Source organism: Carettochelys insculpta, chromosome 12, assembly GCF_033958435.1.
Source record: "Carettochelys insculpta isolate YL-2023 chromosome 12, ASM3395843v1, whole genome shotgun sequence".
Lineage (NCBI taxonomy): Eukaryota > Metazoa > Chordata > Testudines > Carettochelyidae > Carettochelys > Carettochelys insculpta.
In genome coordinates, this window is record NC_134148.1 from 30141246 (window position 1) to 30165223 (window position 23978).

Genomic DNA, 23978 nt, shown 5'->3' on the forward strand with positions numbered 1-23978 from the left:
GGAGCCTGGCTTGAGGAGCAGGAGGAGGCTAACACTGCCAGTGGAGCATTTGATTTAAACATTATGCCATACTGTCTTCTGTTGCAAAAATCAGCATTGTCTTTGCAACATATCTAATTGTGGCAGTATACAGTGTTTGTTGGAAGAAAACCATGATAATCTTTAGCAATATCTGTGTTTTCAAATGCTTTTTCTTAAACAAAATCAAGGAAATCGTCAGACAAAAATTGGATTTAATCAATAGTATAAATATCAGTTATTGAAACTCCAGGTTCTTGGTGTCTCTTTTCCAAAAATAAACAAAGAAGCCCAAAAAATGAAGCCTAGAAACTCAGCAGTTCAGCATAGGAAAGGATCCTTATCTCTGACCCTTTAACTGCCCATCCATCAACAATCCCTCTGCCCAGTGAGTGTCCTTACCAACTTTTTCAGTATGGACCACAAAGCTGCTACCAAGCTGAGAATCAAGTACAACAGTAAAGAAGCACAGCCATTGGGATGGCCTCAGAGTAGGAGCTAAGGGATTGATAGCTCTGGAAATACCATCAACTTCCATACGTATTGTACAAACAGACCTGTAATCTGTTCCAGACATGTCTGGGCACCAGTTCGAATGCTAGCTATCCCCCCACCCACACCCACACACCTGGAGACAACAGGAAACCCCAGTATCTTCTTTCACTCTGCAACATGCATTCCAGAAACAACACTTGCTTCATAGCTGCCATTCACCCTGCATTGATTTAGCCCAATCTAGCCCATTCCTCCTACCATACTGAGGTAACTTGGAGAACCTCTCCATTGTGTAGTGCCCCAATCAGACTCCTGTACTGCACTGGGTGATAAGGGCCAGGGACAAAGTGGCAGAGTCAAGATGTTGTCACTTAACTAGGAGTGGCTTGATTTTTTTTTTTTTTTTTACTGCCTGCTTTGCATGAGCACGATGTTCTAAGAGTGCTTTCAGTCCAGAGTTCTGCCTTGCTGTAATGGGTCCTCACAGGCTGTTCTCTGGGAATTATCATTACTACCCCCCACATGACCACAGCACCGAGCCCCTGCAAACAAGTCATGGGCAGAGGCACCCAGTGACTTTGAACTGCACATCAGAGGGCTTTTCCAGAGGGAGCTCTGCCCCTTAAATGGGGCTGTACAGGTTGAACCTCTCTGGTCCGATAACATTCATGGTCCGGCATGATTTTAAGTAGCTGGATGTTCACTTATCGTGGTTGTGGCCAAGTTTCCCATCATCCCATAAAGTTTGTTTACAGCCACCAGTGCCGGCTCTCTGTGTTCTGTGCTGTTGTTTAGCTTCAGTTTACCCCAAATGTCTTCTCAGAGCCCAGTAAGCGGTGGAGGCGTTGGTAATGCAGCTAGACAATACTGACCTCCTATGGTTCAGCACCAGTCAGGTCCCAATGGTGCCGAATGAGTTTCAATCCATAGTGCATCTTTACAAATTGTCCCACTCACCTACTTTCTGTTCTGTTTAGGGTCTTACACGTCACCTGCTGTTGTGGTGACAGGGTGTGCTAGACCACAAGGGTAAGGCCCCAGTGGGTGTCTGGAGATGATGGTTAAATAAACACATCTGCCCTTTCTCTCCCCCTCCTACTCTGATTGGTGCAGAGAAACCAAAGACAAGCCCTGGGGTCCCTCTCTCAGTTGCAGCAGGAGGTGAAACACTTGCTGTGTTGAATGAGGAATACCTGGGTGACGGTTGCTATGTGAATGTTGTCACTGAGATTCCCACTCCCATATTAGCAAGTGTTTCTTGCAGGGCTCTCTGTTGCACCCAGCCCCCTAACTTGTCCCCTTCCGACTGTGCACAGGAAAATGTGCTGCAGAGGGTCTTGCAGCTGCCAGTGGTGAATGCAACCTGTGAAAGCCTTCAGAGGACGTACACCAGCACCAAAGAGGTACACCCACTCGTGGCATCGGTGTGTGAGGCCTATGAGAGAGGAATTAAGGGGGCCAGCTCGCTGGCCGTATGGAGCATGGAGCCTGTGGTGCGGAGACTGGAGCCGCAGTGTGAGTCTGGATTCTTCCTAGCTGTGGGGGTGGGAGGTACGAGGAGCAAGTGGGAACTAGGGACTGTCAGCACAGGGGAGCAGCCCAGAGAAACCCCTTGCCTGTGGAAAGAAGGCTGTGGGGGAGAGATTCTGGCTAGCTGCCAAAGCACAGCGTGGGGGACGCCTTGTTCTCTGCCTGGCCCTGCCACCCACTTGCTTCAGGTCAGGTTTCTTAACTGTCCTCCCTCAGGCTGTGTATGTGACTGTCAGTGCTCCCTCTGCTGGGTGAGAGGAGGATGAACAGTGCAGAGTCTGAGCTAAAGATTCCCCACATGTGCTTAGGGAGGCAGTTGGACTTCAAGCTTTGCTGAGCTGGTTTAAGCCACTGGAGACCTGTGCCTATAGCACAGTGACAGATGCAGAGACCCTCCTCTGTCTAGGACATATTTGAAACTTGGGGCTCCACCCTGGCCCTCAGAGCAGAGTATCTGGGCCTGGCAGCTGTGGATTTCCTTGCTAACCCTGCCAATTGGTCCTGGCCACTTGTCTAGCCCAGCCTCCCCCTGGCCCTCCTCACTGCCACACATACACAGAGAAAAGCTCCTTCGCAACTCCCCAGATGCAAACTGGGGGGAAATCAGTGAAGGGTGAAACCTAGGTCTACAGCTCCCCTTCCTGGGTCCATCCCATGGTGGGGAAGGGCACGGTCTGCAGGGGAGGAGAAGAAGGTGCAAAGTCAGCAGCTCAGCACAAGGCTTGAGTGCACCATCCAGCTGGCTCCTTCCCAGCTCTTTCCCAATGCTAACTCCCTGCCTGGCTGCAGCCTGCAGAAGCTAAGGTCAGGGAGCAGCAGAGCCCCAGAGGGACCCCGCCTGCAGCAAGAACTCAGCTACTCTGCTAAGTGTCTTTCCCAATGCCCTGCCAGTGCTCAATCTCATGAAACAGTCTGTTGTGGACCTGGTCGTACCTCTTTGATTGTCCCCTGACCCATTGTGTCCTGTGCTTTCCCAGGACACGGTAGGTGAGGTGTGGAGCAGGAGGGTGGTAATGCAGTTGGCCAGACCCTCCGTAACCAGGGAAAGGGGCGAGAGGGAGGGATGAATCTGTAAGCATGAGTTCTACTATTTACAAACAGATGGGGCTCCTGGAGCCTGTCAGAGCAGAGGAGCCTTTGCACCTACATCTTCCTCTGAAGCATTGCACCTCGCCCCTTCCCCAGCTCCCAGACTCAGCACTGCTCTAGGGCAGCCGTTCTCAAGCTGGGCTCCAAAGGGTGCACCGGGGTTTGAGAGTCTTGTCTGGGGCCTCTGGCCCCGCTGATCAACTCCTCCCCCTCCTTCCCAGTGCCTCCTGCATGCCCTAGAACAGCTGTTCAGTGGCGGGCAGGAGCAGGGTTGGGTTGTGCTTGGAGGAGGGGGCAGAATGAGGAGGGGCAGGAAGAGCTGGGGCAGGGTAGGGCCAGGGCCTGGGGCTGAGCAGGGGTTGATCACCCCTGGGGAAAATCAGAAGCTGGCTTGGAGGTCCATGAAAACTCTAAATGGACGTCCTTGGGTTGCTAAAGTTAGGGAACTCTAGAGCAGTGTGTTTAGTACTGACTCAGAGCCAAGGTGCCCTCTCCTATGTCACCTGCACCCTCCCCTACAGTGCAGAGCTGGCTGGCTGTGCTGGGGTATCAGGATCTGTACCGACTCGGAAGATGGCACCTCCTGCTGCATCATCCGCCCCCTTCACGCAGCGCAGAGCCCCTTTCCACCATGCTAATACCCAGGCTTTGTCTGATTCAGTCACAGCTGCCAACTTCCTGGCCTGTAAAGGCTTGGATCACCTGGAGCAGAAGATCCCTGCACTTCAATACCCAGTGGAGAAAGTGAGTAATGGACCCAGCCTCCCTCTCTTCCCCATCAGCCCGTGGGACCCATCTGTTCTGGGGCATTACTCACCTTCTATGGGACCCAGCCACTGCTGGGCACTGCCCGTGCCACTGTGCATCCAGCCATTGCTGCCTGGGCATTGCCCACCTTGCATATCCCCCAGGGGAGGACTCTGTTTTTGTGGCACAGCAGGGGTTGCCTTCATTCTCTGATTCCGTGTGGGTGAGAACTGAATGGCGATGGGCTCTTCTGAGGCTACTAGGGCAATGTGCTTGGAGCCTCTTGTCTTCTTGAGGCCACCAGAGTCATTCACAGCTAAGGGTGAGCATATGTGAGGCCTAGGTCATCCCTAAAGACATGCAGACCAGTGGAGCCATGGCATACCTGCTGAGCTGCACCTGAGAACATGCTGCTCCCTGTCTCTCATCCCCGTCAGCTTCCTTCAGCCCAGACCATCGAGTCACTGATGCTCCTCCATGGGGCTGCCCCGAGACATCTCCACGTGCAGCTGTGCTTTGGTTTCCATTGGTCACTATATCTTCCTCGTGTGAGAGCTGGGTGACTTGGAGCATGTTGCGGGACTCTGCTCCATCTCTCCTCCTGCAGGTTGCAGCTGGACTGATGGACTCCATCTCCACCACCATTCAACGTGCCAAGGGCATCATTGGCAGCTCCATAGCTGACACCTTGGATAAGGTTTTAGGGCTGACCGCTGAAGGCTATGAGCTGACCACGAGCACGGCAACAAGCACAGCCGAATATGCCCGAAGCAGCCGGGTTAGCCAGATGGCAGCTGCTGGGGTAGACAGAGCCCTGGGACAGCTGGAGAAGCTGGTGGAGTTTCTCCTGCCAGAAGAGGAGCATGAACCAGGTAACCTTGTGTCCTCAGTAATCAGTGGCTAGTACCAGGCATGGGAGGGGGCACTGGCTGCTTTGGGGAGACCTGACCTCAGTCTGAGTCACACGAACATGGCTTGGGCGGCCTTTGCATGGGTCACAGCACAGTGAAGATTGTCCAGTTCAGTGGGTTTGCCAGCCTCTGCTCGGGAGACGTGCAGGACTGGGGCAGTGCTTGTGTGGGGCGGGAGTTCTGCCTGAGGGCTCCAGCACCAAGTTAGCAGAGTTTGCTGCCATTCAGAGCGGAGGTGCACTGGCAGCTTTTCCAGCCCCCGCCTGAGCTACAGCTGGTCCTGGCTAAGGGACAATGTCCCTTTTTGTGCTCTCTTCCCTATGCACCTGGCTGATAGCTCCATGGGAAGAGTGTGAGGATGTCTGTGCATGGGGTAGGGTGGAGCCTCCTCTCCTTCAGCTCACTTGGGAGATCCCTTGGCAGTGTCCTGAGTAACAGCGGTGTTGGAGGGGTGGCCCTGCGAATGCCCTTCGCACTTGTCAGGCTACTGTTTTTCTGTATGCTCTAGGACACAGTAAATGGTCTTTGCGAGGGACCCCATGTGATGGGCCCTTCGAACGCAGGTACTAGCTGCCTTCTTCAACCAACTAGTGTTCAGGGAGCCACAAGGTGGTGCTGTCGCTCTGGTCAGATGCCTCCTGCGGCTGGGTGGAAAGAAGGGACCAGAAGGCTGATGACTCCTCAGCAAGGAGCTGCTTTCTGTTGGGTGGTTGGGGCTGAGCGGACTGCTGGGGGGGTTCTGTCCCTAGAGATCTCCCTTGGAAAGAGGGTGCAGAGCTGGTCAGGTGAATCCCAGGCTGCTTGTGCTGTTCCCATCTCTCCCGATGCTGGTTTCATGCCCATTACCAGTTTGATCTGCCCTTAGCTCCGCAGCCCACAAGGGTGCACGGATCTGAGGTGACACCCTCTCAGCCACAGCCTGGCACCTTCCCCAGGATCAGGACTTTGGTTGGCACCATCTCCCACCGCACCTATCAGCAGGCAGCCAGAACCATCCAGCGCGCCAGAGCCAGAGCAGAGAGGCTGGCCACGTGGATCCCAGGCTTGGTGAGTGCCCCACCATGCACAGCACAGCTAGGGGACCCTGTTGCCATGTCTTCTGGGGACCCTTGCAGCAGCTTAGTGCCAGTGGTGAACTGCCATAGAATGGGGCTGATGTCCCCATGGATCTTTCAACAGTCCAGCTCGTCCTCCATCCCAAGCCACATAAATGACAGCCAATGTGTGGTGGAGGACCTAGACAAAATCAGTGCCTTGTGCTCTCCGTACTGTTTTGTCAGAGCTGGTATTGCACCATCTGTATCTCCTAGTCTACTGCAGGATGGTAGAGCTGAGACAGAGAAGTAAGTATATTTAGTAAATTATACTATATGCCCTCCTGTACCCTTTCTCGTCGTCGCACCTGTCTGTCTCCGAGGCTCTTTGAGCGCTGGTTGCACACTAACCAGTTAAGCCTGTCAGGCCTGGTAGGGTTTTGTCCTCGGTTCACTGTGGAGAAACTGAGGCCCAGTTGCCCAAGTGGAGAAGAGTCACAGCAAGTTCATGTCAGGAACAGAACCCAGGCGTCCTGCCGCCCGACAGCCTCTTCTAACTGCTGCGGCCCATTCACTGTGTCCCTGTCTAGGAGCTCGGCCAATGGCAGAGAGCAGGGTTCTGAGCATTGCTGCTAGGAATGTATTTCTTCTCACTTGCTCCATGATGAAAGCCAAGCAGCTCAGTGGCTCGTGCTTTGCTGCTAGCTGCTTAGACTGTCTCCAAGGCAGGAAGGGTCCTGAACTCCAGTGGGGGCCTGGAGCCTTGTAATCTCCATGGCATCAGTGCACACAAGGCCCCTACCAAGCTAGTGGTCTGGGTTATTCTTGGCTGGCGCTATATTTAGAATGCTAATTAATGGCCTTGACATAACATCCTCCCCAAGCAAAGGGCCCCAGTGGAAGCACAGATAAAATCAGGAGTAAAAAGTCCCTCTCCTCCCCACCATCTTTCTACTCTGCTCCTCTCACACTGCTCCAACCCCCACCAGAAGCCCAGAGCCCCTGCCACCACTGGGGTTTCTTCGCATGTATGTCTCTGTGTCCTCTGAGCTGTGGACATCCAGTCCAGGCCCCGACCCAGGATGGTTTCTAAGAACCAGCCGTTCCAGTTAGAGCTCACAAGCTACGCAAGGCTAGCGTGGTTTGGGTGGGGATACATGGAGCTACTGCAAGGGGTGGGGTCCGAGTGACTCGGTAGTGGACCGTCTTGACCACAGCACCCAGCATGATGTGAGGGGAGCTGTGCTGCAGGGAGCAGTGTTGTGGGGAGAACTGGAACGCCAGTGTCTGAGCCACTTGAAGATTAAAGAGCTCAAGTTGCTTTTGGAATAAGTCTGGGGTTTGCCCTCTGTCTTCTGGCCAAATTCCATCTAGGGCAGTTACCTCTCGACTCACCAAATCCACCCCATGGTTTTTAGTGGCTCTGGAATTTGCCTTTACTTTCTGTCCTAACCTGTTGTGCAGCTTTGTTATGGATCAGTTAAACAGCTGGTTCCTTTGCACACAGACAAGGCAGCAAGTCAGTGGTGGGTGAATGTTCCCAGTGTGTCCCTCGGCTCTCTCTTGCAAGGCAGGGACAGGAGGCTGACAAAGGAAATGGTGTTGTAACCTTTATTGCTAGGCTTTCCTTTAGCATCCATCTCCTCGCTGTAGGACCAAAGCATCCACAAGCCTAGCCTCGCAACTCCATCAGCACTGACTTAACAGCACTGTGCCCCACGTGCAGCTAAGAGGCATGGGTTGGAGGTGGCTAGCCCAGTGTGTAGCACAGTGAGGCTCTCGCATGGCCAGGCCTCATATTAGCTTGTGTGTTAGCGCAGCTTCCCCTCTCTTGACACGGGGAATCGGGAGTCCTGGCAAGGGACAGTAACCTCTGAACGTACAGCCTTGGGCTGGCTATGGTGGGCTGCAGCAAGGCCTGGAGTCCAGAGCCAGTGGGAAGCACAAGGGATACAGCCATGAAATGCTGAGTGCAACCTCAGTGCAGCAGGTGCCCTCCTCTGTGGTGGCCCTGGTGAAGCCCCACATGTGAGGAGGCGTTCTGTGCTCTGTCTCGCTGTAGGGCACCATGGCCAGGCAGAGCACAGCCAAGGCCCAGCAGGTCCTGTGCGGTGTGCAGAATGCAGCAGCTGGCTGGCTGAGCCAGGGGCCGAGTAAGGAGCCAGAACAGGAGCAAGAGGAGGAACTGAAGAAAGGAGAAACCCAAGCAAGTGAGGTACGAAGAGGGGTGGTGCAGGAAGCACACCTGTTACAATGGGCTGGCGGGGAACCTTTGCAAAGCCCATGCAGGCTCCGTCCTGTGGCAAAGACTGCAGTCATGGCCCTTGGCGCAGTCAGGGATCAGGTACAGAGGGGTAGCAGAGGTGCGGGAAGGGAGGGCATGAGTCTCCCAAGGCTGTAGAGGGAATTGGTAGAAGAGCTGGATCCGGAATCCAGGAATCCTGGCTCCCAGGCCCCTGCGATAACCCCTAGACAACACTGCTGCAGTAAGGGAAACAGACCTGTGTAAAAGCCACTGTGTGCCTATGGGCTGTGCTCCCCCTGCCACTCGGTCTTTATTCCCAAGAAGGCGGCTCAGTCACTTTGGGCAGCTCCTGGCCCCATGTGCCATCCAGGGAAGCGCCTCTGCTTGTGCCCTCCCCGGGGAGATGTGGAGGTGGCTGTTGCAAGCCGAGGGTTTGGAAGCCCTGGCAGAGGGGCAGGAAGTGTCAGCCTCCCTCACTTGGTGGAGGCTCACTCCCTTCCCCCATCCCTTGAAAAAGGAGTAGGCAGCCTCCAGTCCTGTCCAATAGAGAGGCCTTCCTGACCTGTGTTTGTTGCAGTGAGGGATAGGGAATAAGGGAGGTCCACAGGCCTAGGGGCAGCAAATGCAACCAGGGCCTCCTACAGTCCCCTTTGCCCAAGAGTGCCTCTTACATGGGGCACAGAGGTAGTGGCTCAGGGCCGCTGATGAAGCTCTGAAATCTAAGGCTGGGTTCACATCTGTTGGGGAGTCCTTGGAAAGTTAGCTCCACTGGCTTCCCAGCTACGCTCTGCTGCCAGACCAGGATGGAGAGCCTGGCCTAGAGATCAAGCGCTGGAGATGGCTGAGTGGAAACTTTCCTGTCGTAGGAGGTCTGCTGAGACAAGGAAGTGGGAGCCCTGCACCTTTGCCCTCCGCACTCAGCACAACTGGGGGTGTTGGGCAAACTTCCACAGGAAATACAGCCTTGAAGTGAGGGAGGAGAGGCTGGCTTGGCTTGTCCCTGCAGACCTGGGGGGTTGGGTGAGGGAGGACAGGAGAAAGCCCCAGTGTGAGCAGCTCAGCCCAAGGCCAATGGGAGTGTGCAGTCTTTGAGCAGCTGGGTTATTCAAAGGGAAGGAAAGGGCTTCAGGGCAGAGCTGGTGCCTGGAGCCGGCAGACCCCCAGCATGGGCCGTGCCTGGCTCTTACCAGAGCGCCTGGGTGTGTTTCAGAGAGCTGAGGGTGCCACAACTCCAAACCTGGTGGGCAGCATGGCGCAGAACCTGCAAACTGCCTATCTCTCCACCATCTCCAATGTGAAGAGGGTGCCTGCTGCTGTCTGGGGGACAGCTGGGGAGCTGCTCCAGCTCACCCCCCGCAAGGCAGCTTCCACAGCCAGAGAGAAGGTGGGCACGCTGGGGGGTGCCCTACGCAGCATTACCAGGAGCACGGTGGAGAGCCTGTCCCGCTACATGCCGGTGAGTAGATCCCTGCCACTGGGAGCTCCCCTCCTGCACTGCGAGAGAAACAGGGCAGTCCTGGCTGTGTGTGGGCAGGGCACTCTTGGTCAGCATCTCCCCGTTCAAGCCCAGTGCCTCTACCTTCCCCCACCTTGGCTGGAGCCCCTCCAAAGGGGCTGAGTCATGAAGCGTGACAGTGCCAGCCTGGGGCTCCTTTGGGCCACGTGAGAGCTGTCTCCTTCAGCTCAGAATGGAGCAGGCCAGAGGCCAGGGGCCATGCCAGAGCTTGGGAAGTGGTAGACTTTTGCCTTTGGAGAGCACTTGATGCACCCGCCTTGGCTGCTTCACACCCAGCTGGGCCAGTGCCCATCAGTTCTGACTTGCAGCCCCCTGCTACTCTGGTGCTTTGCCTTCTTTCCCCTATGAAGCCAAAGTCTGCAGCCCGAAAGCAGGGTCTGCTGCAAGTCAGGTGTGAAGTGCACAGCCATGTGCTGAGTCACACCCCCTAGCTATCATGGCTTCTCAGATCGGCTGGCCCCAAAGCAGCGTACTGCGTGTGCGCTCTGTCCGTCTGCTCACCGGACAGGCTGATGCAGCCAGGCCCCAGCAGTGCTGCTCACATGGACTGTCCTAGGAAATCCCAGCTGAGACACGCAGGGTCTGTTGCCAGAAATTCCTGGGGATGTGAAAGTTCAGGACATGACCCACCTCCCCTCCAGCTGATTCCTCCCTCTCCTCCCTCCTTCCCCCTCTCACCCAGGTTCTCAGCCCATTTGTCATGTGTCCATGGAGCTACAGGCTGCCCCTTGAATGCACTGAGCACCACTGCCTGCCCCCTGGGGACCTGCCTGGAGTTGAGTTCTCAACCTTTGGCTTGGGCTGCAGGCTTTTCCTCTTTGTGGGGCAGAAGGGGCCCAGAGCCTGAGCTCCGTGGTGGGGGGTAAGGTCTAAGTAGCCTCCAGGAAGCAGGGCTCCGAGGGACAGAAGAGAGAGAGTGGCTGAGGGAGAGGAAGGGGCCCATTGAGGAGAGGGCAGCATTGTCAGACCAGCTTGTTGGTGAATAAAGACCCAAACAGCTCCCAGTGCCGAGCTCCACTGGGAGGGGTGGTGTCCGGCACCTACTCTTTACTGGTCCATGTTTGTGACTGTCAGTAATGGTCCCTGGACAAGGTCCCCCAGAACGCATTGCACCCCAGTGGGGCCTGGGATCCCATTGTTCTCCAGTGTGCACTATACCAACTAAAAGTGCCACTGCCCCAAAAGAGGGGAGGGATGAAAATCTTGGGAGAGGCCCTTACCTGAAGGCAGAGGACACTCTGCCGTCTCCTCCCGCTAGTGCTCTTTCTGCAGAGTGAAGGGAGCTGGGGCCTAGCAGGGAGAGAGCTCCAGGAAGAAGCCACTTCTGGAGACTGGTGGTGTGGGGAGGTGTGTTTGACAGGATTCCCTCCCTCCTTCTGGCCCAGTAGCTGCTGGGAAACCAGCCAGAACTTCTGGGGCTAATTCAGTAGTCAGGAAAAGCCTCAGGGCCTTGTGAGCTTGGAAACCCAGGCATCTCAGCCCAGCTCTTTTGTCTTACTGAGGTACCTGGCTCCAGGTCCATGGTCCCATGGGGGCAGCACTTGCTGTCCTGGGACCGGTCACAACCCAGCAGCCTCATATCCTTCTGTACAGTAGCTTGGCAGGGCAGAGAAGCCAAGATGGCAAAGGGGACCGGCTCCTGCATTGAACCAGTCCCCCAATTGTTTGTGGGGCTCAGTCTAGTACCTAGGCCAGACCCCCGTGGGGAATCCAGGCAGCAGCCTTGTTCCCCGCTCGTTACAAACAGATCATATCCTGACTGGGGGTGGAGTAGGACTGGGTCTAGGCCAGCTTGGCCCTGTCTTTGGGAGAATTTACTTGGGTATCTCCTCATCCCCAGACAGGCTTAGTCCTCTGTCTTTGAGCACATGGGCCTAGAGTCTCCACACTGTGTCCAGGGGGCCTTTGAAGGAGCCTTATAATGGAACCCCAGAAGCAGCTGACCTGACCTAATACGTCCTTCATCCAGGCAATGAGAGACAACTTAATGCCTCAGAGTCTGGGACCTACCCAGCTGGAAAGACAAGTCAGAATCAAGTGCTCAGAGAATCTAGCTCTGCTCCATAAGCGGCCAAAAGTCCCCAGCAGCTGATCACTGCATGTCCCAGCTTCTAGCAGCAGCCTCTCCCCTGGCAACTGAGCAGGGCTGGTTCCCTGGAGTGTGAGGAGGGAAGAGTCCCCCAGAGCTGAGGGACTGAGGTGCAGCAGCTGCAGGCCCTTTGGAGCCTGAGCAGAGCCTGAGGGCAGGTCTGGGCCCAGCAGTAGCTCCAGACTGAGCTGGTTCTGAGGGCTGACCAGGTTCTTTGTCCAGCGTGCCGCTCTCCCTTTGGCCCCAGAAGAAGCAGAGTGGCCTCCTTGGCTGGGAACAGTCACTTGTAGGGAGGGGACTGGGAGGATGGTTTGGCTGCAAGCTGAAGCAGGAATGTGCGTGTGGGGGGGTAACCCTGCAGAGTCCCCCACTGAGCAGAGAATGAGTTTGGTGTGGCTGCTCCTGCTGCCCTGTCTCCTGCAGGGGAAGCAGGGAGGATGCTGAAGGCCAGGGAGCGTGTCTGTGGGGGCCATGCTTTGCAGTCTTGGCATTCCTTACCCCCCAGGGCCACTGCGCCAGCTCCCCAGGCCCCTCCCAGACCTTTTAGTTGCGCCGGGCTGAGTTGAACTTTTCAGTGTGTAAGAGCTGCAACGAAGTCGCCTCATCCCAGCCCAGCACACAGGGATTTAGCTAAAGGGATTCATTCCCTCCGGGCAGCACGGTTCACATGTTTGCCTCTTTGAGCTGGGGCTCATGCAGCCCTGTCATACTGCATCTATGAGAGGATGGGAAGGCTGGGCCTTGCAGAGCAGGTCTGGTTCAGGGCTCTGGGGTCGTTCCCCTCCCCAACTCTTGGGTGCTGAACAGGAGGAGGTGGTTCAGCCAAAGCCAATGGGGATGGAGGACCAGACATGCCCTTCCGCTCTTTATTTCCATAGCACCTTCCTCCGTGTGGTGTGCCAGTGAAATGTAGCTACCTCTGAGGCAGGGGCATTACAGCCATGGATTCTGGCCAGACCCAGGGCCAAACCCCAACTCTTTTGATATGTATCTGGGACCCCTTTGGTTGTGTTCAAGAGCAGACAGGATCTAAGTGCAGTTTCCTCAGTACTTGGATGTCCCTCTGGGAGCCATTGGCTGAAGGACAGGGCATTGCTGGGGCTGTGGAGGCAGTAGCCAGCTGGCAGTGCATCTGCTCAGCCTAGGCCAGCCAGGTGTTAACACGTGCTCTCACTGTTCAGTTCCCCAGGCTGGTGGCAAAGAAAGAGGAGACAGCGTGTGAGAATGAGCCGCCTCCTGGGCCATACCGAAGCCAGAAGGACTCCAGGCCTACGGTCTCCCCGTCCCTGGAGACGTCCCAGCTGCGAGGAGATTGGCGAGCCAGCCGAGGCCACCACCCGCTGTCCTTTCTGGGCTTGGAGGATCCTTACTTCTCGCAGCCTGGCTCCTTCCAGCGCCAGGCTCCACAGCGGGGCCCAGCCTCAGAGCCTGACTACCCCGTGTCCCACAAATCTGCCTTCTCCCCCTACAGGGAGGTGCCCAGCAGCAGGAGGGTGAACAAAAATTCATACCGCTACAGCCCAGAGCCTGTGTACGCCAGGGCTCACTATAGCAATCTCTACACCACGGCCTTCAAGAAGGACTGAGCAGGGGTGGGGGAGGGCACTCACTTGCTGCCTGCTCCGTACGCGCCAGCCTGCGCCTGCTACGCTTAGCACCTTGTCAAGCATCAAGTCGTTGTTTGTGTTAGGAACCTAAGGAGTTAATCTCAAAGCACTGCTCCCTCTGCACAGCCTCCCACAGACACGGGTAAGAGAGGGCAGGGATGGGGACGTGCCATCACCTGTGGGGGTGCATTCAGACCTGTCTGTGTGTGTGGCACCGAGACGGAGACTGACTGAAAGCCCTGCTTACTGGGGGAGTGGGAGGCCTGCCATGGGGATAGAACGAGGGCAGGGCTGCAGTTTGTGTCACTGTCTGTCCTTCCAACGTGACCCCACGGAGACACGGGCTTGTGCCCTGTTGGCTGCTTTCTGAAGAGAGGTCGGAGAGAGCCCCAAATCTCTAGTCCAGCTGGTACTTTACAGCAGTAGGCTCAGGAATGTCCGGACTGGCCTGGGTTTACTGGACAAACCACTGGGCTTTTGCATTTTTCTGGGAGCTTTCTCAGCCCTCAGGTGATGGGAGAAAATGCTGAATCCTTAGCAAAGATGGCCTTTCTTCCCCGGGTTCATGGGTCCTTGTAGATGGATGGCTTGTTGTGTGTGTTGCTTTTATCCTCCACATTGCCTTGTGAGGCACGTCTGTTAAGCAGCCATTATGTGGGGCAGATGGGGGCAATTTCTGACCTCCTTAGATCTGTGATGGGCTGAATGGCAGCGACACAGTGAGGCAGTTTCCTGAGTGGCAATGTGAGGACCGGAAGCAGGAAAGTGAAGGGAAGATGAAATGAACTGAGACGCAGCCTCAGACATAAGGAAGTGGAAAGGGAGCAGCGAGGAGAAGAAGGGAGGAGAATGTAGCGAAGGGTGGGAGCTGGGAGGCCATGTTGCCTATGGCTGGCCCTTGCTCAGTAGGGCTTTTCAGGGACATACCCTGGGTGGGCAGCAGCTGAGGTGGAGCCCTGTCTTTGGGCTGGAGGCTGGAGGAGCAGGGTTCTGCTGCAGAACAGTCCATCTTCTTCCAGGGCCAGCAGACAGCAGCTTTATAAATATCTGAGAGGGGAACATAGCTTCCTATTCTTCCCTGGGCAGGCCGCCCCTGCTTCTGGCCTTGTCTTCCTCTGCAAAGTCACGTGAGACTCAGCCGCAGAAGTCCCTGCTGGGGGGAGGCAGAATCCAGAGGTGGGTGGGAGCCAGGTGTCCGGTTTTCAACCAGAACATTGGTCAAAGAGGGAGTGTGGCAGCTGTGCTCAGCGCTGCATTAAAAGTCCCGGCGTAGGTGGCACAGGACTAGGGCAGGCTAGTCCCCACCGCCCTGGCTTGTGCTGCACCCTGGAAGTAGATAGGTCTGGCTCCGCGTGCTGCCCTTGCCCTGAGCACCAGCTTTGCACTCTGGACAACGGGAGCTGGAAGATGGTTCCTGAGGGCAACCACCCCCACTTCTGGGGCACAGCAGGGGAGCCGGGACAGGCAGGGAGCCTGCCTCAGTTTCACTGCGCTGCTGACGGGGAGTCACCTGGGCTAAGCCTCTGCCCCAACCCAGAGCTGCAAACCCCCCAGTCAGAGGCCTCTCCCACATCCTAAACCCCACAACCCCAGCTCCACCGCAGAGCCCTCACCCCAATCCCCTGCCTCAATCCACAGCCTCCTCCCACTTTCTGAATCCCAAGTCAGCCCTAGCCTGGTACCACCTCCTTTATCCTGGACCCCTCATTCCTGGTTGTGGGGTGCAGGCTCTGGAGTGTAGCCAGAACCCCCTCTCCTTCCACATCCCAACCCCCCTGCCTCAGTCCAGTGAAGGTGAGTGGGGGTTGGGGGGAGCAAGCCACCGAGGCAGAGGGAAGGTGGTGAGCGGGGGTGGGGAAGGGGCAGGGTTTCAGGAGGGGTGGGGCTAGAGTGTTAGTTGTGTGCGAGGTAAAGGTTGGCAACCACAGTGAGAGCTGCCCAGAGCTCAGCCATCTCCCTGCCCCTCCCCGCAGGAGGCGTAGGGCTTTGTGGAGTCAGTAACAAGGCATGTGCTAAGCAGCGTGTGGCACAGAGGAGCTCTTGGAGCCCTGTTCTTTCTGTCCTGTAGGAGCCGCTCAGTATCCAGAAGGTTCCCTACAAGAGGGTGAGCTGCATCCCCCTCCCAGCTGTGTGTTTCCCCATCTCTCAGGCAGAGCAACTGGCTCTTCTATGTACTTCAGTATTAAACGTTCCCCACTTGTCTAGCGCACTGTGTGCTTGTTTCCTCGGTGCCAGCGAAACGATCAAACTGCAGCTATCTTGGGTCCTGTACCTGGGGTGGGGAGGTGGGGAAGCGGTACAGGTCCAAAGGCCTGGTCCCAACAACACAACCGCAGACAGGTGGCTGCAGCCCGAAGAGCCTGACGTAAGTCACGGCAGAGCTGCTATGGAGCTGGTCTCGCCACGAGCCCGTAGACAGCTGGGTGGTGCTGTATATTGTACTGGCCCAGCAGGCATCATTTGGGCCTTTCAGGCTGGTCTGCGTGTTCAGCAGTCCTGTGACTATGGTCCATGCCAGTTCTTCCTGTTGACTTGGCCCTACCTTCCTCCAGCCTTATGCCTGGCTGGCGAGGGTCCTGCACTTCCCAGCCTTAGGAAAAGAGGAAGGGTTTGTTGTGGAGGGGGAGTGGGGGCAGAACCTGGCAGTGGGCTGGAGGCTGGACCCTTTCATTTGTCAGATGGATTGCCTGTCAGCCACCCCTCAAGGCTCTCCCCAGCCCAGGAGAGGAGAGGAACAGGCCGAAATGGAGATGCTCCTTCCTTCCAGCTCTCTGTCTTTATGAAGGGCGACTTCTCAAGAGGGTTGAGGCTTCCCCTAACTAACCTACTGAGACCCAGAACAAGGGGGCAGTGCCACATGTAGTTGGTTTGTCCTTTACTTGCTGCTTGGAGCTGTTGTGGTCACCTGGCAGCCTTAGGCAGGGAAACATGCTCCCACTGTAGCTCTTGCTGCTGTATATTGGGGACAGGAGATTCCAGCCTTGTCTGCCCAAAGCCTGTGCTCCATGGTCACACAGCACAGCTGCTGGAATATTTCTTCACTGCTCTGTCTGGAGAAAGGCTCAGGCAGTAACTGCTTCTACAGCTTCTAGAGCCTTCGCTGCCAGGTGCTCTGGGCTGTGCTAGGCCTCAGAGGGGCAATGGGCCAAGAGGTTTGGTTATTCTGTAAATGTGGACATAGGAAGAGGCCAATTTATCTTACAAGGCTGCAAAAACCAGCCTGAGCCAACCTCTGCCTTTGGTCAGCACTCCCGCAAGTTAGTGCAATGCAGCAGCACAAGCTTGGGGGTGCAGTCTTAGGGGCCAAGCTCTTCCTCTTATCTTGCAATGCCATCCCAACACTAACCCCACACAGATTATCGTATGCATGCTGTTCTGCATCGCTCTGATCCAAACCAAGGACAGCACGCAATAGCCAGAGGAGAAAAGATCAGTTTGTCCAGCTACTCGGGGACAGCGAGCAAACCAGCTCGATTAATTGGGCTGTCCACAAAAGGCAACTGGACAGTTTGAGCTGTCTTTGTGCTAGATTAATAGTGAAGAGTCTGGGACTATGGCAAGCGGGAGATTTAGTCAAATTGCTGTAAGTGCCCAGACTTCTGCCCTTGGTCTGTCACACTCCAGGGCAGACTTGACCAAACGGCAGTTACCCTCACCCAGCTCCTCCACAGAGTTCCCCCTTCCTTGGCACAAAAAAAACTACAGCTGCGATAAGCCAGGAACTTCTGCACAGAGGGTTTATTGCAGTAGAAATAATTGTGTTTACAGACACACCATTTTATTTAGCTCAACTTTTACAGCCCTGGTGCTGGTGAAGGGCTGAGGTAGGAGGAGCAGAAACCTGGCTTCATAATCAGCAAAGAATTAAGAATCTAACCTTCCTTCAGCTCCCAGGCCTTGCCCACTGACCATCTAGGGGCAGACAAGCCCTGGCTCTCCAGCAGGGACTGCATTAGCATACACTGGATTCCATGCTACAGGCTGGAGTCCTGGAAACCTGCCAAGTCTCCAGTGTGACACACATGGCCAATACATAGTGCAAACAACTTCTGCCCTCAACAAAAGTACTGGGGGAGGAGCTGGTTGGCAAAGACAACTCCAGGCAGAGTGACAGCTCAGTAACTAGTCAAGATTGCACAGAGTCAAGGTACAGAAGAAGACACTGACAACACTTCCTGAATTCCCGGGGCATTGGTGTCAGCTGAAGATACAGACATCCAAAAGGCTGAGACACACCAAGGGACAGCCAAAGTCATCACATGCTGTATGTAGAGCCTGCTCCCTCTAGCCACTCCAGAACTACATCATAGAGCTTTACCAGGTGCATTACCCATTGACTGCAAAGGGGAAGGAAGGAAGGTCTATGGCTCAGGGTGATAGTTTGGGCCTCTGGAAATCAGGGTTCAATTCTTTTAGCTAACAGCCTATGAGTAACCTTGGGCAAATCACTTAATGTATCTGTGCCTCAGTTCCCCTTCTGTGAAATAGATTTACTAGCACTGCCTGACCTCACAGCAGTACTGAGGTGCTTGGATGGAAGCTAGAAGAAGTACTTAAAACAGCTACAACCAGTCTCATGCCCAAGTCATTGCTCCTACCATCCTCACTGAGATAGCTCAGGTTAGAAGGGAGAGCTAGGAGGCAGCTGGTCCTTCCCACGCATATGTACTGAGAGGAAACGGCAGATCCCTACCAAAGGAAGCGGGGGAGGTGAGAAACTCCGAGAAGCAGCCTAAAGATGCTCTGGTGTTTTCCAATATTAGGGAGAGGCAGGGAGTTATTAAGCAAAGTAAGAGAGGCACCGAGCTCAGCACAACTGGCCCTCGGTGCTAGCCTGAGTTTCCGAAAGATATTACAATACACATACTATACAGACTACTTGGCTGAGCAACCTTCTCCTCAAGGGAAGGGTTGGGAGCCCAGGGGTGGTGCATTTATAGCTAGATGGGACAACATTCTACTAACTGTATAAAAAAGCCCAGTCCCCTGGGGATGGATTGTATGGACTCTTATGGTCTGAGTTATAAAGGCCCCTGCTTGCACTGGTATACATGACAGCAGAGGGAGACTCAGCCATTTTTCTGAGGTGCACAGGTGCCAGACTGGGGAATCAGTTTGACTTCTCAGAGTTTGCAGTCCTCTTCACAGTCAGTGGAGCAGAAGGGCTTTGCCTAGTGAAGGAGGCTGGACCCTCTGGTGTTTCCAGCTGGCAGCACATGGAGAAGTATGCAGGCTCTGCTCAGAGCGAGTCCGTCCTCTTCCGAGCAAACACAGCCGACATGCTTTTGACAATGCTGCGGAGCCCAGTGCCCTTCTTCAGTGCCAGCTTGGCCTCGCAAATGCGCTCTGCCAGCCCCTGGAAAACCATGAGTGCCCCATGATAGGCCTCAGCTGCAGAGACCTCGTAGAACTCACAGTCCATGGACAGCGCCAGGAGCCGGCCCTCCTCACTGGAGACCACCCGTCGGTGGTGCAGGTCCCGCTTGTTGCCTACGATGACGATGGGCACCTTGTCCTGGCTTAGAGCCTCCTTGGCTGCCTTGATTACCTGGACTTTGGGGCGCAGCACATTGAAGCTGGCACGGTCGCAGATGCTGTAAACCAGGACAAAACCATCTGCCCACTGGACTCGCTTTTCCTTGGCAGAACTCTCATCCACCTGGTCCTGGGAGAGAAGAAAAGTTGTAGGAAGATGAGGTGATGCTTGAGAAATGAGTCCCTGGCATGGAAACTGACGCCCTACCCCCTGCTTTGAACAATGTGTGGGTAGTGACCCTATCAGTCACATCAACCCTGACCTGGAAATACCACCTGTAGGAAAGAGACACTGATCCTGGTTTTGGCCAGGACAATGGCCCATAAAGTAGCCTGACACCCATAACCCAAAGGTAAAGTTTTTGTTACCTAATCTACTTACACCCAAACTCAACTACCCTCCAACTCCCAAGAATGGCTGGGCCCTTCACAAGTTTGGTTCAAGGCGCCTGTGCTTGCCCTTAGCAGCAAATAACTGCCCTGCTGTGTAAAGCATCAGAACAGCTGGTGGGTTCTGGCTCTGTGCGGGCTGATGTCTAGCAGCACCTGGTCTTTGGAAAGGTGGGCAAGAAAGGAGGTTGACAGTCACATCCTTCCCCTGGGAGGAACACCCGATTGGACAGTAGGGGATAGGGAAGGTGAGGGGGAAATGAGAAGAGCAACAACTTGGAGGGGAAGGGAAGGGAAGGGAAGGGGTGACACCTGGCAGAGTACCCGAGGGCTAGGCCAGAGCACTTGGGAGGAGACAAGAGTCAGGTTTACAGATCTCACCTCCTAGCGTGTGGAACAAGGAGGGCTTTTGTCCATGCTTGCTGTGGTTGGTATGAGGTTGGCATTTGCAGCTTATGACCTCACTCCACATTCCCTTGCCACATGCACCAGGTGGGGTGGGGGTTGTAATTCAGTCAGGCCCAGCACTGAGCCAGCTTTTGCTTCATCCCTTTTCTTTCCCACGGGGAGCAAGTGGAACAGGGTGGCAAGTCCTGCAGTGGTGCTAGCTTGAGAATACTCTTTCCTGTCCCAGGGCCTTTACCCTCCAGCTGGAAGTCCCAGGGAGATCCCATTTCAGCTGGTTGGCCCAAACATAGTCGTGGCGTGGTGTGAAGCAGGGATTACAGTCTAGCTGATGCTTCAAGTCCATAGTTTGCCATTGGGTCATCTTAGCTAGGGGAACAGTACTCCTGGGGTGGACGTGGGGGTCAAGAATGTGCAACAGCAGAAGCAGAGGCCCCTCACCTGTGAACAGGAGACATCCCATAAGTGGAGAAGGATCTCTCTTCCCTCCACTGCCAGGCTGTGGCTGTAGATGGATTCTGCCAAAAGGCACAAAGATCACTGCATGTATAGATCACAGACAACCAGAGAGCCGTCTCCTCTGATGACAACCCTCCCTCCCACTGCCTCCTTGCTGCACACATCCTGCCTCTAGGTGGGAGATCAGACTCCAGGGGCAAGGACCATGGCTTTTGCGTTTTGTGCAAGGTGCCAGCCACACCTAGCATGAAGGCATTCAGCCAGAGGGTCTGCTGGGACATCCGCCTTGTCCTTCAGTCAGTGCACTTGCACCTATATCCCTACCAGCTGCCCTCCATGGGTCACACATCTCTACAAGAACCTCTTCTAAATGCACAAAATGATTCAGATGAATAAATGTAACCCTTAAGTCTGCAGGGAACAGGCAAGAGCCCTGGAGAAGAAAAGAGGTGGCTCAGGAAACAGTCACATCCCACAGATAGACCCAGTCACACAAATCAGTATGTTTCCAAACTGAGTAATTCACATTCCACAAGAAGGGGAAGTTACTGCACAAGCCCCACAACCTTGCACTCACCCATGTCTCCATACTCCCCAATGAATCGCCTGGTGAGGAAACGCACCGTCAAGGCTACAAAGAAGAGAACAGAAAAACCCCTAAGCTATAACTCACAGTCATATCCCTTTCCTTGGGGGAGGTCCACCCAGCTTAAGGGATCCCCAGCTAAGAAGTTTTCCATTCTTTTCCTCTGGTGATTAAAGGTCTCACCTGATTTCCCCACACTGTCTGCTCCCATAACTAGTACATTCACTTCCATTTTCAGTGTGGTGGGACTGGATGCCTCCATCAAGGGCTGGTGGTCTGGGGTGAAGCTGGCACTTCTACGCAGAGGGATTCGAAGAACCATTTGTAACTCTCTTTCAGCAGAGTCAGTCTGTCTGTCTATTTGCCAGTCCTCTCCACTGGTAAAGGTAGAATGCCTTCCCTAGCCCTAACCAAAGGCGTAATCTACATGGGCCATACCATTCCCAATAGTTGCAGGGGGTGATACACCAAGATTAGCAGACCTAACCATTGTAAGATTGTAAGATTCCCAAAAGTAAAAATATTTCAACTTTGATATCACTGAAATCATTCTGAACGAAAGAGCCCGAGACCTGACCCTGCAGTAGCAGAGGGCTGGGAGGCTCCTGAGGGGTGGCTAAACAGTGCTGAATTCAGCAGCTTTTCTCCAAACCATGTCTTGTAGTGCAGTGTTTCTCAGCCAGAATGCATGTATCTTTGGGGGGGTACACCAAGTTCTTCCAGGAGGTAGATTAAACTCATCTAAATATTTGCCTAGCTGTACAACAGACTACATTAAAAACACTAGTAAAATAAGTACAATCTAAAACATCATTCAAAGACTTGTTTCTATTGCTTCATATGCCTTATGGTGAAGTGCAAGTACAATATTTATTTCCAATTCGTATCTTTGATAATAAGATGGTAGAAAGTCGGCAGGTTTTTGGTAGTAGTCTGCTGTGATACGTCTGCATGCTTTTGTAAGTAAGTCGTTTTTAAGTGAATTGTAACTTGGTGGTATGCAAAACAAATCTGATTCCAGAAAAGGGTACAGCAATCTGGAAAGGTTGAATGGAATTTGTTTTCAAGACCTCAGCTTACCTTAGGACCATGTGGCTCAACTGGTGGTACGCGTACCCTTAGGGATACATGAGAGAAGTATGGGGTACTTATAATTTTTTGGGAAAAGGGGGTACATTACAAAAAAGGTTGAGAAACACTGATGCAGCAGGCAGCCAGCTCCTTCCATGACTAGGTGCTTGGAATGACAGTCCCTCCATGGTACCTTTTCACTCAGCAGGCATCTCAGGGCTGCATTCTTCCCACTTCACTCTTATAGGCTAAACTATGGAGCTTCTGATGAGAAAGGCAGCTATGTTCCCCAACCACCGCTATCCACATAACTTCCGCTAAGCCACTGTGATCTTGACCTGCAGAACTCCCTCCATTCCAATCTGTCCCCAATTTCCTCGCCTCCTTCATGCTTGACTATAACATTCCCAGAGCTAGCCCATTGCAAGAGCAGGGACTGCTAATTGTGCTTTACATCTTGGAAAGAGATGACTAGGAGGGATAAGTAGCAAGTCAATAAAATCATGGCTGGTGTGGGAGAAAATGAACAAAGAAGAGTCATTTACTCTTTCCATACCACAGGAACTAGGGGTCACCAAATAATATAAATAGGAAGCAGGTTTAAAACAAACAAAGGGTAGTACTTTTTCATGCCATGCACAGTCAACCTGTGGAATGCCTGGCTAGAGGATGTTGTGAAGACCAAGACTATAACAGGGTTAAAAAAAGAGCTAGATAATTCATGGAGGATAGGTCCATCAATGGCTATTTGCCGGGATGGGTGGGAATGAGTGGCAGGGGATGGATCATTTGATGATTACCTATTTTGTTCATTCCTTCTGGGGTACCTCACTTTGGCCACTGTTGGAAGACAGGCTGCTGGGCGGGAAGGACCTTTGGGCTGACCCAATATGTCTGTTCTTATGCCATTACATGCAATGACTCTTTGATGTAGCCAACACCACCCTTTCACTTGTGACAGGACCTCAATTAACACAATTCTTCACAGCATTTATTCAGCCTGTTCCTCCCACCCATGACCTCTCACACTGGTTGAGACAGCACCATTATTTTGAGTGGGGGGCTTTGTACAAGCTGAGTTGGTCTCCCAGATCCTTGGTGGCATCCAGGAGGCTTTTTTAAAAAAAATCTCGTCCTCATTGCCCCTCCTCAGTTGGCAAGGATAAGATTACCTGCCTGGCCTGCACTCTCACCATCATGCCCAAGCCACCAAGTTCCTCCACGGGCTCCTGCTCCCTCTACCACACCAACTCCAAGCACCTTGCCCCAGCCCTTCAGAGACCTTCACAACTCTGCCCTTCACTGTTGGCATCACCACAGGCCTTGACCCCTCTCCCGCAGCTGCCCCACCTCCTGAGCACCTCCCTTCACACCTTCATAGCCTGGCATGCCCCATCTCCAAGGAGGTCATGGAGTAAAAGCCCTCCCTACACGGAGCCACAAAGCCATTGCCATGTGAACCTTCCCCATCTCTCCTGACAGCCAAAGCACCTACCCCAGATCAGCCAGTGTTTAACCATGGGGCTAAAGGGACCGATGGGGAAAGAGAGTAGCTGGCCTGGGCAGCTGATAAATATGGCTGGAACAGGCCAGTGTCAGCGACTGCTGGGAATGGCGGGGTTGATGTGGGCTGATGATGCAGAGGAAAGAATGGCAGGACTAGGTGGGTAATAACTCTGGTAGCTGAGTGGTAGGAGTAGTGAGGGGATGATGACTTGGTTGGAGGGACAGGGTTAGGGAGGTAAGAACCCTAATTGGGGAGGGGTGCCAAGGCTGGAGGGGGCTCATAGTGTTGTTGGGGGTGGTAGAGCTGGCGGATGGCAAAGAGAGACGGTCTGATATTCCCGACGGGCAGTGGCAGGGTTGGGGAGGAGAAGGGATGACTGAGGGAGGGTTGCAAGGTGGGGGGAAGGCTGATGTCCCTGGTGGTGGGGGTTGGGCTCTGATTGCAGTGACCGGGGGGTGGCAAGGCACATGTTAACAGTGGGGGAGGTAAAATGTGGGGGGTTGAAAAGGTTGGTGGGGGCAGAGCTGGAGGCCTGATAACAGTGGGGGTTGGCAGGACGGGGGCAGATCGTTCTGGAGGCATGGCAGGGTGGGGGATCTGATAACGGTGGGGGGGTGGCAAGGGGTGGAGGTCTGATGTGGGCAGGGGGTCTGATAACGGTGGGGGGGTGACAAGGGGTGAAGGTCTGATGGGGGCGGGGGGGTTGATAACGGGGGGAGGTGGCAAGGTGGGGGCTGGTGCTGC

The 23978-nt window shown here is 54.4% G+C and overlaps 2 protein-coding genes across 2 annotated transcripts; one reads left to right on the top strand and one right to left on the bottom strand.

Annotated features, from left to right (window-relative positions):
- The first annotated feature begins 1831 nt into the window (after nucleotides 1-1831).
- Nucleotides 1832-15488, top strand: PLIN1 (perilipin 1). The gene is made up of 7 exons (XM_075006578.1): nucleotides 1832-1916; nucleotides 3794-3876; nucleotides 4487-4751; nucleotides 5656-5837; nucleotides 7887-8039; nucleotides 9280-9525; nucleotides 12856-15488. The coding sequence occupies exons 3-7, from the start codon at nucleotides 4502-4504 to the stop codon at nucleotides 13258-13260; spliced, it is 1236 nt and encodes a 411-aa protein (XP_074862679.1). The 5' UTR covers nucleotides 1832-1916; nucleotides 3794-3876; nucleotides 4487-4501; the 3' UTR covers nucleotides 13261-15488.
- A 3032-nt stretch (nucleotides 15489-18520) lies between these two features.
- LOC142019889 (ras-related and estrogen-regulated growth inhibitor-like protein) lies at nucleotides 18521-20978 on the bottom strand. Its single transcript, XM_075007245.1, has 4 exons — nucleotides 20840-20978; nucleotides 20648-20701; nucleotides 20053-20129; nucleotides 18521-18946 (listed from the first exon to the last, which is right to left on the bottom strand). The coding sequence occupies exons 1-4, from the start codon at nucleotides 20976-20978 to the stop codon at nucleotides 18521-18523; spliced, it is 696 nt and encodes a 231-aa protein (XP_074863346.1).
- Between the last annotated feature and the right edge of the window lie 3000 nt (nucleotides 20979-23978).

Bases quoted from the DNA above. Each gene is read 5' to 3' on its own strand.
- PLIN1 (XM_075006578.1), top strand. From the start codon at position 4,502: ATGGACTCCATCTCCACCACCATTCAACGTGCCAAGGGCATCATTGGC. The intron at 5,838-7,886 runs GTGAGTGCCCCA...GTCTCGCTGTAG, and splicing joins CCACGTGGATCCCAGGCTTG to GGCACCATGGCCAGGCAGAG. The intron at 8,040-9,279 runs GTACGAAGAGGG...GGTGTGTTTCAG, and splicing joins GAGAAACCCAAGCAAGTGAG to AGAGCTGAGGGTGCCACAAC.
- LOC142019889 (XM_075007245.1), bottom strand. From the start codon at position 20,978: ATGGTTCTTCGAATCCCTCTGCGTAGAAGTGCCAGCTTCACCCCAGAC. The intron at 20,702-20,839 runs GTGAGACCTTTA...TCTTCTTTGTAG, and splicing joins AGACAGTGTGGGGAAATCAG to CCTTGACGGTGCGTTTCCTC. The intron at 18,947-20,052 runs GTGAGGGGCCTC...CTTCTCTCCCAG, and splicing joins GGGATGTCTCCTGTTCACAG to GACCAGGTGGATGAGAGTTC.